At 28.8% G+C, this 14,471-nt stretch overlaps 1 protein-coding gene across 3 annotated transcripts in view; it reads right to left on the bottom strand.

The window, feature by feature from the left end:
• Nucleotides 1-14,471, bottom strand: part of LOC143244837 (myotubularin-related protein 13-like) — a 136,418-nt gene that overhangs the window by 36,286 nt on the left and 85,661 nt on the right. For all 3 annotated transcript variants that reach the window (XM_076490234.1, XM_076490243.1, XM_076490252.1), the window contains 7 exons: nucleotides 13,599-13,762; nucleotides 12,393-12,466; nucleotides 11,590-11,785; nucleotides 9,238-9,371; nucleotides 5,298-5,473; nucleotides 4,602-4,801; nucleotides 1,221-1,413 (listed from right to left, as the gene is read on the bottom strand). In XM_076490234.1, coding sequence (XP_076346349.1) covers nucleotides 1,221-1,413; nucleotides 4,602-4,801; nucleotides 5,298-5,473; nucleotides 9,238-9,371; nucleotides 11,590-11,785; nucleotides 12,393-12,466; nucleotides 13,599-13,762 — 1,137 coding nt within the window. The remainder of the gene's footprint in view (nucleotides 1-1,220; nucleotides 1,414-4,601; nucleotides 4,802-5,297; nucleotides 5,474-9,237; nucleotides 9,372-11,589; nucleotides 11,786-12,392; nucleotides 12,467-13,598; nucleotides 13,763-14,471) is intronic.

The following is a 14,471-nucleotide window of genomic DNA, read 5'->3' as shown; positions in this document are numbered from 1 at the left end:
GACTTGAGCAATCTGTAACTGAAAACTTGTGATGAATGTCTTTTCTACAAACATTCACAGCAGTTTAATATATTTTGTCTGTAATACTAGTATAAAAAAAGTTAAGTTAGAAAATATTTGTTTTTATTTCCCGTGTTTACACTAAAATTTGACAACTGTTCTAGTTGCAGTTTTTCATTCTATTAAAATAACTTATGTTTTCTCTGCCAAATTTACTGTGATGCCTCTTGGGATAAAAGATTTAGGTTTTAATTTCATCAAACCTTAGAATACTTGTATTGTTTATAAAAATACGATTCATTAACACATTAATAGACTTTTATCTTCCAGTGATCAGGTTTTCATTCATTTTTAACAAACTTTAGATAACTTCATGTTGCTTCCCAGCACTGTAATTTGTTGTAGCAATAATTTTCATCAAGCATATAAACTTAAAGTATACAACCAAAGTGTTTCTTATAAAAAATTATCTCCATCATTTTACATTTTATTTGTTAGTCCAAGTTTTGACAAAACAATTAACATTTAAGCAAGTATTTAGATCCTTTCAGGGAAATATAAAATTTTCTGAGGCCTTATAAAAATTTTTAAATTGAGCAATTCATTTCTAACATGATCTTGTATTTCTGGTTGGCCCTAAAGTCTGTTTTTCTTTCTTATACATATACTTACAAACCAGTACATTTTTCAACATTCATTTGCCCATACTCACTACATGATGGTTAAAACTCCTCACTGGATAATAATTAGCCTTAGGTTCAAGAAACTTATTTTTAACTAAAAGATTCAACCGATTTTTTCTTGTTCAAAAACTGTTGTCATAAACTCAACCTTTAATACAGATCTCAGTTCAATATCAATCTTTAGTGGAAAACAAGATCGTGTTTGTAACTTTTGGCGTCGGTCTATGAAAAGTTGTTGTACAAATAAAATCTATACATTGTACTTAGATTTCAATATTCAATACTATAATTGCAACTATAAGTTAACTTTTCAATAAAATTTATCTTGATATAAACACAACACAACTGTACAATGAACTGATTTCACAACTAAATGAAACCTCTTGGTTATATTTAGTTCTTTGAATAGAAGTTTTGCAATATTTTCTCATCTGAAGTTTAAGGAAACTTTATAATTTCACTACTTTTATGTATTTTTGCAATGATCTTTGTAAACACTACCTAAAACATTCCTAGATTTTTATAAAATGTCTATACCTTCTGCAAACTGAGTAGTTACAATTGAGAGAAGTTACTCTGAACAGTTCATTCTTGTTTCTAATGGTAGAGGTACTGACAGTTCCTAAGCCTAGTCTCTGATAATCTCTACAGTAAGAACGTTCAGTGATCTTCTCCAGAGTTTTGGAGTCAACATATGGTGTTTGCAGACTGGATTCTGTCTCATCAAGTACTGAAACATAAGACAAATTTATCAGTCTATGTATTTCCCTACAATCACAAAGCATAACAGCATTATCACTTTAAAAAAGATGCAATAATGATACTCAAACATTCATAGTCATTTTAAGTTATATGCAAGTACAGATGACTCTGACATTAAAGTTATATCTAATAACCATCCAAATGTACTTTATAGATTTATCCATTATCAGGTTCAAAAGTAGCAATCATTCCATAAATTCATCCGTACATACCATAACAACGTTTTTAGACTTCAAGTTGATTTGTGCGTTACCACTGAGATTTAAGTCTACATTTAAGTCTACCATTATAAGAATATATCTTTCAACATTTAAAAAAACCACAAGTAAATCTGTTCATCAAAAAATATCTCTTTAAAACTTTTATAAATTATGCATGTCATGGAGTTAAAATACCAAATAAATAAGGCTTAATAAAAAACACACAAAAAAAACAGAATTTCATAAAGAGCTGTACTATCACTTTGAAACATTCAAAAATCTTATACTTGCTTTTCAAGTATATATGCACTTCTGTGCTAACAATTAGTGCCTTGCTGCCATATTGGTTGCTGAAATGCTTACTTCAAGAGGTATGTTCAACTTACTTACCCTCAAATGGTAGTACCTTACTTTCTTATTCCTATTTCAATTAATTTTCTTCTTTACTTTGGAGAGCAGTCATCTTTCCACAACTGTCTGCAGGCAGTGAAGGGTGATATATATGTGGGATGTTGTGGGCTTGAACACCCACATCTCAACTCTCCTAATTTCTGTATCTATTGCTACTCATTTCTTTTCTGAGACTGGCAAATGGAGATTGACCAATAGGTGGTGTATCCCCACTGCAACATGGGTCCTACTTCCACAATCACCTCCAAAACTTAGGGTACAGTTTATAATATAATCTCACATTATAGCTTGTACCCTGGGATATTTTCAACTAGTGCAACATTTGTTGTTTAATTTCTTTTTGTTTCAGCTTGTTTTTTTTAAGTTATAATATGCACTCTAGCTAACTAATGAATAAATATTTGCAGTAAAATCCTTTTCAATACTACAAGAGTAGCTATCACTTACCACTACTAATTTCATTCCTGTAAGCCCTACAATCAACCTTTTTGGACTCACCTTTTTTCCCCCACCTATTGTGTTTTTGATTAGATAGCATGATTTTTTTTTATTACATGCCTTCTTTAAATAATGTCATTCTATGAAAAGAAAATGATGGACAGAAAGACAAAATTAAAAAACAGATACAACTGTTTTTATTACACACCAACAAACCACAACAAGTGAGAAAGTGAAATTTGATAGTGTAATGGATTTACTATATGTATTTATTGTAATGTTGACGTTTGTTTCAGTTAATCATGTATTTAGAAATGTATGTAACTTGCAGTGCTAAATATGTGCTGTGAAATTTCCACCCATTTTCTAAATTTGTAGAAGATTCTCAAGTATAAGAATCAACAATATATGTTTTACACTATTGCCAACTGAAATTTCTAGAACCTCACCTTAATGTTTATAAACTGACACATGCATATGTATATCATTTGTTTCTTACAGTTAGTATACTATAAACCTTAAAAGCTGTAAATGTGATTAATGCTTAATAATCAAGCAGCTACAGATATCTGATCAAAAACGTTTACAGACTTTGAATATTATAAACCAATTAACTTCAAAGAATTACCTTTGGACGTTAGTATTTCTGTGTGCATATTAGATATTTTTGTTGGAAAAAAAACAACTCAAATGTGAAGAAGCTCACTGGTTTCCTGTCAAGGGAAATTTTCCTGTGTATCTGTATCAACAATAAATTAATTTGCTCATCGTGAAACATCAATATGTTCAGTTCCAGACTAAATGGAAGACTCAGTACTGTTTGTAAAACTTTTGTATATAAATCATTAGTTTTAATAAGCATTATTATAAGTTGAACATTGTTTGTACATTAAAATATGTTTGTGTTAAAAAGGAAAACTGTGTATCAATCTTGTTGAGAAATATCATAAATTTCATACAAACTGACATTCAATAAACTTCTAAATTCATATCACAATTTCAGGCTATTTGATATTGTAACATGTAACGTACATAACATAATAAATCAGAAGCTTGCCTGAAATATATTATAATACACAACAATAGTAACCAAGACATGCTCCAGGATTGTCATATATTACACTTTACTAAAACAACCGGATGCTTTAAAATATTTTGCGGTTGTTTTCCTCTATAAAACAGTGATAATAACTTCTTTTATTGCAATGCCATGGAATCTAAACTAACAATTTCTTGTCATTACTTGCATACACACAGTATCGCTATAAAAAAACATCACTATTTACGCTTACATCATATGATACTAAATGCTCTTTAATAAGGAGAATTTCATAAGATTTAGTGAATTTGTGCTTACAAGTTAGTAATGAATAATAACTGTTCACTTATAAGATTCTTTTGAATTCTTGGGCTAGAAATTTCAAATTTAGTTTGTCTGGCCTAACCAATATACATTCTTTTACCATATTATTTCTTAATAAACTGCCTTGAAATCTGGTATATAAAGTGAGGGTCGAGTAGAACATATCCACTGAAAACACGTGATAGTTCAGATTACCACAGTTGGAACTACAGAAAGTGGAAACACTGCTAAACCACTACCCCTGCTAATCATATACAGAGTGTTCTATGGCCAAAACAGCATGAAAGTGCAACAGCCTGTATCTTTCTAAAAACAATATATACATATTTTCAAGATAAAACTAACCAATTACATAAGACTTATTACAAAAATAGAAAGAACACCTACCTGGAGTTAAGTATAGTAATTCGTGCTTTTAATACAAGTAGTTATTTAAATCAAATATACGTATCAAATCATTGGAGAAACATTTATATTAATTTATCATTTCCTTAACATGTTTTAGGAGCTCCCATCTACAGCTTCTTTTTAAAATTAACTTCATTATGATGCTGTTCAAACACAAAATCTTGAGCAACAAATTATTACACTGACTTACTCTTTCAATCTCAAACTGAAAGTACCTAAGAAGTAATGCTCAAAACTAGTGAGCATAAGAAAACAAATTTAATATTATAAAATTTATAAACATGGAAGTTTTATTTCAAATACCAAAGTATCCAAATACTGAGAAATAAAATGTACCTGATAATTCTTTATCAAACATAGAGATTTGCCTATCTTCAGTTTCACTATCAAAATTAGTACTGGTTCCTCTCCCAGGATTTAGGATAGTGGGGATGCTTGGTTGACCTTGGATCATATATTTGTGCTTTCTGGAAGAAGGCTTTGACTTGAAACCAGCTTTCATTGCAGTTCTCAGCAATGTCTTCTTGGCCAAAACTCTTAAGTAAAAATTAATAAAATGCATGTTACATGCTGTATTAAAGAAAGATGTATTTTATTTAATATTAAAATATATTCAAAGTTATTTCATTATACTGAATTATCCTATACTAATCCTAGTTAAGTTTATGTGTTTTGTTTTTAAATTTCGAGCAAAGCTACTTGAGGGCTATCTGCGCTAGCCTTCCCTGATTTAGCAGTGTAAGACTAGAGGGAAGCCAGCTTGTCATCACCACCCACTGCCAACTCTTAGGCTACTCTTTTACCAATGAATAGTGGAACTGACCTTCATATTATAACGCCCCCACGGCTGGGAGGGCGAGCATGTTTGGTGCGACAGGGATTCGAACCCTCGACCCTCGGATTACGAGTCGAACGCCTTAACATGCTTGGCCATGCCGGGCCTAAGTTTGTGTACTATAGTCAAAGGAAAACATAATAGAAACAAAAGTTTTATGATATAGTAATAATATTGCGATTTCATTTTTTACTTACTTGAGTGTTGCATTTTTTTCTTTGTCTTTGTGTAGTGGAATCTGAGGCACAGTTAAATTACTACTGAATGCAAACAGATGATATATAGTTGGTGGTGCATGCACACGGTGTATTAGCTTTCGCAACATCTCTATGTTCTCTGATGTGACTTCCTCATCAAATGCTATTTTAATTAACTAGAAAAATAAAGAAAGACTCAACATTGTAGCAATTTTGGAACAATGCTTTCATATTATGAAAAAAATAAAAACAGAATTTTGTTTAAAACTTGTTAAATAATTATTTTCATTATTTTTATTGGTAAATGTTCTACTATTTTTAGTTAACTTTTTCCATACAGGGTCAAGAGATGTGACCAACCAACTAACCAATAAGTAACCATTAGTTTCCACATCATAACTTTTAATACATTTAGTGTACCTTCACAAAATTTTTTGTAAACCTTATATGCCTTTTTTTTTTTTACACAAAAAGCCAGATTTATTATCTAAGTATTTTTACTAAAGACATGTAAATGAACATGTGGAATCAGAGTAGTGACTGTTTGAAAATTTTCAAATTCCACATGTATAATTTTTAAAACCTCCTAAATAATTTTTTTTTTCTTTCCAGTAAAACTTGATACTTCATATGTTAATTTCTCTACCCTAACTGTATATGGACTCAAACAATTTGATCAATCTTGCAACTACCATAAAAAATATATAAATATAAATAACCCCTTTTTCCTTTCTGAAATGACTCCAGAGTGCAAAAGAAAACTTTGTTTTTCCTAAGTAACTTAAAGCTCATAAGTCTACTTATATTTACACTTAATTTTATTGTTTTATTGACCTTTGAACTATGTGTAACTAAAAATCCCACCACAAAAGTTGTAAATTGCTCAATGAATGTGTAGCTCACATTTTGTATTGAATGGCATAATACACAGACACTTTGTGAAGAATTATTATTTTTTCGTTATCTTATCTAACCTAACCAAACAAGTTTTTAATTTTTACTTTTTAGTTATGCTTATTACTACAAAGAGAGAATATATACATAATATAAAAAATATAGTATTTACTTTTGACCTCTTGTCAAACGTCAGTTGCTGTCAGTTGCTAATGAATTATAAGCCTTCTGGTTTCACTGGGAGTTTAAGCATTGGATGATGCACACGAAGTTTAAAACATCTGGTTTACACTGAATATTAATACATATATACAGCTCTTATCAGTAGTTTATATTTCTACAGGGCTCTTTATTGTAGTTATGTAGGTCCTATTTTGCCAGATACTTCTCCCAGAGACCCATTGTACTTTGCTCACTCTAACTTGTGCCATATGTTTGACTATTCTATTTGTGATGTTCCATATTTCTGATGTGGTTGTTGAATTTATGTTACATTTTATGACTTTCATTCCCATGTGTGAAAACAGCACAAACCAGCACTCAATATCACACCCAGTTTACAACCAATGTTGCTGACAAAAGAACCCATGAAAGCTAGCTTTCTGAGTGAGTAGCACTTTTAAAATATTGGTAAAAGAAATTGTTTGTGCTTGATTCTATCAAACATCAAGTAGGTTTAATACACTATTGTAACACTTGAACTTTTTGCTGTAATATGAACAGTGCAAATCCCATGTTTCCTAATTATAATTGAAAATATGAGACTCAGACTGATAAAATTTGGAGAAAAAATATTGTAGTTCTAAACTTTTTTGTTTATTTTCTCTCCTTCCCTCTATCTCAGTTTGTATTGTATATTACATTATTTTTGGTAATATTTTCATATTTCATACAACACCCTGTCTTTCTCAGATACAAATGTGTTTAATGCCTCAAGTTATTTCTATTATTTAAGAACTATAAATTTATAGATCATTCAATCAGACATGAATTATAGTTTTACATACAAGTTCAAACTGTTTAGCAGCTTCTAACATTGGTTGATCAATACATTAGATAACAGAGAAGTTCTATAGAACAAGTGTCACAAATATCAAACTAGGATGGACTGACGATTTTTAAAAATATTTCCTTATAAAATTTAGAATTTAAAATTTATGTACTTTGAAAATGTATTTTATTAACTATGTTTTAATACCAAGATTATTCATATACATTAATAATAATGTAGTTTAATGTAACTCTGTAAAAGGGGTCATGATATGCACATTCTGACTTACTCACAGCAAGGGAGTTAATAAGTTACTTATCTATATAATGTAACCAAGTTGACTGTTTAGCAAGCAAACTAATTTTGTATTGAAATAAAAGTTTACCCAACTTATGCATCTATTTTTAATATAATAATTTCTTTGTTTGTTTCAGGTATTCACACAGAGCTATACATGGGTCATTTTCTCTTGTTGTTCCTCATTTTAAACTGATCTACTACAGGAAAGGTAGCTAAGCAGGAGCACCCCTGCCAACTTTTAGGCTACTCAAATTGAAAAGTGCAATACAACTGTCACTTATTATTCACCCATGGCTCCAAAGTGTATAAATATATTCAGTGGTAATAGGATACAAACTTTGGATCCTAGAATAGATTCACAATCTTGACATGCTAACTGTTAGGCCATGCAAGGCCCCTGTTTAACTGAACACTTTAAGATTCAATTACAAAACTGTAAACATTTCACTAATAAATATTTACTGAAGCTAAATAAAATTCTAGTTTCTCAAAAAAACATACATATATACACATATATAAATACCAAATCATATAGAAACTGTAGGAGACTTATTAAGTTTTCAATATCAAACTAACACAATTTGTTTTGTAAACTTCTAGATCTATAAATAAGTATGTAATGCATAATTTTCTATTTTTTAAAAACTAGGTTTGACTCAGCATTGAGTGATTTTTGTACAATTTAAAAATTAATTGAACATATTTTCATCTCTATATTGTATTTTTTGATTAACAGCTATAAATCAGTAACTGTTAACTAAAAACTGACCAAATCAGAAACATTTTCTTTTTCTTTCAGAAATATTTATTTACATAAACTAATAATCATTTGATCATATTTTCTCAAATTCTGCTGTCTTCATTGAAAAAATATTAAACCTACTAGTTTATAGCATAGCAATCCTCTTGAATCTCGTAATAATTCTTAGCAAGAATTCCAAGATATTTTAACTCATGTTTCATTTTTCAATTTCAAATGTTATTTAGTAATAATACTTATTTTCTTACTCTTTTATACTATTAACTAGTTTCAGTTTTGCTAAAAGTCACTAATAGTACAATTCCATAAAGTACAGAAAACTAAGTATTTTTTTTATACTTAACAGTAATTTTAAATACAAAATTAGCCAAACAACTTAGTTACCAGTCCCAAATTTCATGTATAGTTTCTGACCAAATGGAGGAAAACCTGTTTGTTGCACGTGACACATATAAGGCTACTTTTAAATAGCAGGATTGAGTGTCACTTCTATATCATGACTACAGCTGAGATTGAAGTGTTTACTCACTGGCATATTGCAGTCTCAAACCTTGGACATCGACATCCATTGTTCTGCACACTAACTACCAGACCATGCACAGATTTATGATTAATAACTGATAATTAAAAATTGTTTTAATATTTTTTTTATTGTTTAAGTATCAGAAAATTGTCACTTGTACTAGACTAAATTATAAATGATATAAAATTGTTTTATGCCAAAAGTGTCAATTTGGTAAGAAGATATATTAAAAAAAAATCTCAATAATAAATAATCGAACAATTGGTTTATAATCTCCACCACATACTAGAAACAGTCTTCAATGCTGAACTATGATCTATACGATGTTTTATTGTCATTTTATTCAAAGTACACTTTCAAAGATACTTATTGTCACGAAAATATTTTGAGTGGACTACTTTTTGTTGAGACTTTTTCGTGCAAAATCAATTCATAATTTGGAAATAAAGAACATTCATCAACATCTAAGTACCTGGAATGTGCTTGAACGCATCTGTAATCCTTCTTGGAGAAACTGGTCTACCTGAGCTAGACACTGTGCATGCATTCTTTTTTCTTTGGTCAAAGTTGCCACTGGAAAGCATCTTACTACCACTTGCTCAGATGCTGGAAAAAAACAGGTACATCATTCACATCCACCAGAAGTAAGATGTCTAAGAAATACTACTAGATAATAAGATGACCATTCTAAGTCTGATTATAATTATCTGTATACACAATAACTTGGACAATTAAAGGTAGAATAACAACTTACATACATTCCTGCAACTGGTTTTAAATGTGAAACAACGACTACTGATGTGGTATTCACACATCTTTTCATGTTCAAACCAAACTGAAAATTAATTTCATATGTGCAACATGCTTGTTGATGTTATATTATAAAATGAAACTAGTTATTCTATCATTTAAGTATGATTTTTACTAATCAGTCCCTACATTCAACAATGCTTATTAATAGTGAGTATTATGTTATTTCATACTTAAGTACACTTAAAAACATATCAAGTATTCTAAGTGTCCCAAGAAATTCAAGTGCAATCAAGGGTGAAGCAAGGTCCTCATATTTGGGAAGGATGCAAGACTGAATTTTCTTGACAAAATAACAAGAAAGATTATCACCAATTTTGGGTATTAGATCAAGTGCTAAAACTATCAGACTTATTAATAAACTAGGAATTTTATCACTTTCTGCTAAATATTTCCACATCTTTCTCAGCATTTTCATCGTTGTCTTAATTTTTCATCAACAATAAATTAATTATTTTTCTTCCAATATTTCTCAAAAAATACTGATAAAAACTTTGCTGACAGAATTTACAGACAACTAAACTTGTGCTGAGTTCCTGAACAACTTTCAGAGTTATAAGATATGCAAGTAATAATTTATTGCTAACAAAAGATAAGACATTTCAAAACCAACACTTATTTTGTATTAGAATTTTCCCCATTTTATTGATGGATGATATTTCTAAAATTTTCATTTACTTTCCAAGATCCTCTGATTTTTTCCTTCTCACAATGGTAATACTTTATATTTTGTTAAACTTGTTTAATCTTACAAAAACAGCATCTAATTTTAGCTTTAAAAATATATAATTTTTATAAAATTTCCAAGCTTTAAAAAAACACCTTTAATTTTTTTTATTCTTCATCAGAAAGTTCCATTTTATTATCCAGGCTTGTTTATAAATTCAATTGATATTAACATAAAAAAGCAAAAACAGATTTATCAATGACTTAGGGCTTGATCTTTGTTTGGCTAGGTAACAGTATTTTTGCTAACTATTTTAGTCAAGATCAATTTACATCTAATAAATATATTTTCTTTGCCATAAATAATAAGTTCTTTTATCTTATGCATCAGTTGAATATAATAAACTTGACAATAATGTTCTATAAGTAAGGATATGAGTTTCCAGAGTATTTTGTTGTTGTCTACCATACTTGCTAAACCTGAATAAACTTAACTGGTTGACATCTTACCATGCAAGAAAACTCCAGTAACTTTTGAATGGATATAACACTCAAAAATTTTTAGAAACATAAATAATATCTAAAGTAACTATCTTAGTCTACAAAAACTGCAAATTATTACTGAAATTACTTATATTACTTTATATTGGAATAAATAGTTTATAAACTGTTCTATCCAATCATATCCAAGTGTTGGTTTTATTTAGTTTCAAAGTTAAACAATAATAATTATTAAAAACACAGTCTATGAAATTTTTACGAAATAAAACATTTACTGATATGTTATCATCTGGATGACAGTTCTTTACCAAATATAAATCTGTACTTTAAGATGAACAGAAATACTCTGAAATATTTTTAAATGAATTATTTTTAGGAAAGACTACTTTAAACTGCTCCAAAATGAAATAATATTCATTTTTCAATGCAAATTCCAAGAAATAAATTTTACTAAATGACAAAAATATCAATTGTGAAATTTCCTTGACTATTTAGAAGTTTATAACTTAAATCACTTACTATTTTTAGCTAAAGTTTGGATTTTAGTACACAGGTGTGCCTTTTGACACTTTAAAGGTGCTCACTGGTTATGTTAGAGTTACTTCGTTGAAATTTTAATCATTCAAGAGTACTATTTAATAAAATTAAAGAAGATTATATTCCCAATGAATTATTGGTATTGGCATCCCCAAATCAGTTTTCTTTCCTTATTTCTAATGGTTATAGAAAAGAAAATATATATAGGATCCTGCACTTTACACATAATAAGCATACACACTTGAGAAGTTTTCATATATAAATAAATTCTCAAAATTATGAAACGCAATTAATTTAAGATCAAACTTACCAAAAGGATCACATGGTGTCCCCTTAAAAACAATACGATAATTTGTTAGGAAAATTGCTCCTTCTGCAGGGAGTAAAGATGGTCCACCAAAAATACCCCCACTACCATCCTCTCGTCCATCAGGAATGAGATAAGCACGAAGTCCTTCCATAACAAGCTCCTCTCCTTGTAAAAGACTTGGTGCAAGAATTTTAGGCTGTAGAAAAAGATATTTGTAAAACACCACATCGTTACCTAATTTTTGTTCAATAAGATTAAACTTTCTATTTAATATAAACAGCACACCTATGATGTATAAATCATTACAAGTCTCTTTGGAAAAAAAAAAAAAGGAAATATTTCATTTTATAACTGTATATGTCTTGATTTTAAACATTTACAATGCTTAAAATAACAAGTCTGCTTATAAAAAATATATACAAAATTACATAAAATTTCAGTAGTACTATCTAATTTTTACTTTAATTTCTTAAAATATTTCTACAGTATCTCAAAAACAAAACATGTCAAAGTCCATTGATAATACATAACACATTTTATACCTTGTAGTCCTTACATGTTTTCTTAGAACCATCCACATTAAACATTACTGGCTTTAGGAAATAAACCAAGTTTCACATAATGATAGATGTAAACAACCAATTTCATAACCAAATTTATCAATACAATACTTGTAAACTGTTTTAAAATATTACAACTAAAATTACTAATTCCTATTAAAAAAATATCTCCAAACAGTTGTCAAGTGTTATATTAATTAAATACCAACAATAGTGTACAGATATTCTCTGTTTAAAACAAACCTTCATGATAGGAGGCAGTCGTTTACTTTCTCTGTGAACTGTTTCAAGTGTTTCTATCTGCATGGCTACTACTCCTGTAAAACAAGATAGTTTTAAATGTAAAATAAAAATATTTCAATTCAATGAAATTATACAAAATTAACAACAGATATTTTTCAATTAAATTCCCAAGATTATATATCTCTTAATTTAAAAAAACAAACAACCTAAGTTCACATAACAAGTGAGACAAGACACTTTATATTTTATATTTGGACTTGCTATTACTTGTAGAAATGTTGAGTAACTAGTATAAATCATTCAAATTGACATGATACAATTATTTTTATTTTATGATTATCATACCATCTGATAAAATAAAAACACTTTAATACACTTTTTTCATTGGGTCTGTTCCAATAAATTGCTTTATTATAATGAACTTTTGTCACCAGCTCCATATAATATTTCTAGTCTAAAAATACTTATATCCTAACTGATTTAACTTCTAAAAAAAAACAGAAAAATTATGCCTAATTTCCTTTTGTTTATATGATGACTAAATTTTGAAAAAATTCCAAATAACTATATACGTAACTAGGTGCTTTATCAATTATTTATAATACAGAGCTGACACTTTTCTAACTTTAAAAAAAAAAAAGAAAGTTACTTTAGTGCCTTGGACAACTTTCACTGCAATTAAAATCATTACCAAATATAAATGTATAAAAATTATAAACAAATGATCATAATCTCTATAAAGGGAGCTGGCAATTTTTCATCTTAAAGGAGTAACACAATAATACTAATAGTGAACTAGAGAAAACAAATTATCTTTGGAAAATGTGTATTTTGGTTTACAAGTAATTAATGCAGTTCCTTTTCAGTAGCCTAAAACAAGGTTAGAAGAAAAGCAGCTGTAGAAATGTAACACTTGAACATTAAACTTATGAAAACTACGACAAATATTATTAAAAATTCATTAAATAAAAATATAAAAATGTTTTTAAAAAAATGTTCTGCCAGTTTATCATGATATTTGAAAATATAAATCCATCCTCAAAAAGTTTAGCAATGGAAATATTATATTGGGAAGGGGTGCACACATACAAATACATTGTCAGAATCTTATGAAATAAAATGTATTTTTATGTGGCAACTACAGATATGTCAGTATTTTAATTAATTAATGAATAATTATTAAGTATTCTATGGTAGTAGATATACCTGGAATCATTTGATGCAGTGACTTAATATGTTCTTCAGTCACACCACTTTCTGTACAAACTTTGTCCACAAATCTTGAGACAAACCTTATAACATTTGTTCCCAGTTCAGATGTATCTTCTTCAAATCCACTTTCTACACCCAAACTGTCTGTTTCTGGTAGACTACAGAAAAAAAAACTTTATATTTAATCATCATATGAGGTCAGGAAGACAAAATCCTATTCTCATACATGGTAACATTAAGAATGAAGAATATATTAGAATAAAAGTCCACTTTTTATAAATCTGCTACTCAAAAATGAGAATAATTATTACAGGAAAACAATTGCACAAATTATATGCATTGACTTATCATTTTAGTTATATTTAATAAATATACTTTATTTCAATAAATCACAAGTATTTTTATTTATTTGTATTGTTTAAATAACAAACTTAAGAATAATACTCCATAAATAAAGGATCTGAGTCACCAAAATGTCTTGTCGCATTCCATGTTCACTCAATCTAATAAAGCTTACCTGATGCCTTATCACAAAATTAAATGAAATTATAGAAAAATTCCCAGATTTGTTCTTAAATCTTCTAAACCTCCGACTACACTAAACTGTTGTCTGTGCAAAAGTGAGATCTTGCCATTTTCTCATTAAGCCATAAATTACTTCTCAGACCACATTATTTACTCTACACTGGCAGTAATAATTTAAAACATGCTCTATCCAGTGGTATTTAAAACTCTTTCTGTAGTTAATTTAAAAGCTGAACTACAATTAGTAGCTGTTCTGATTACATGCCACAAGATCATAAGAGAGAGAACATCCTAATAAAATCATAGGATACAAAGGGAAATCATGAAAAATAATCATATAGG

Source organism: Tachypleus tridentatus, chromosome 1 (assembly GCF_004210375.1).
Source record: "Tachypleus tridentatus isolate NWPU-2018 chromosome 1, ASM421037v1, whole genome shotgun sequence".
NCBI lineage: Eukaryota > Metazoa > Arthropoda > Merostomata > Xiphosura > Limulidae > Tachypleus > Tachypleus tridentatus.
This window is presented reverse-complemented; position numbering and strand designations above follow the sequence as displayed.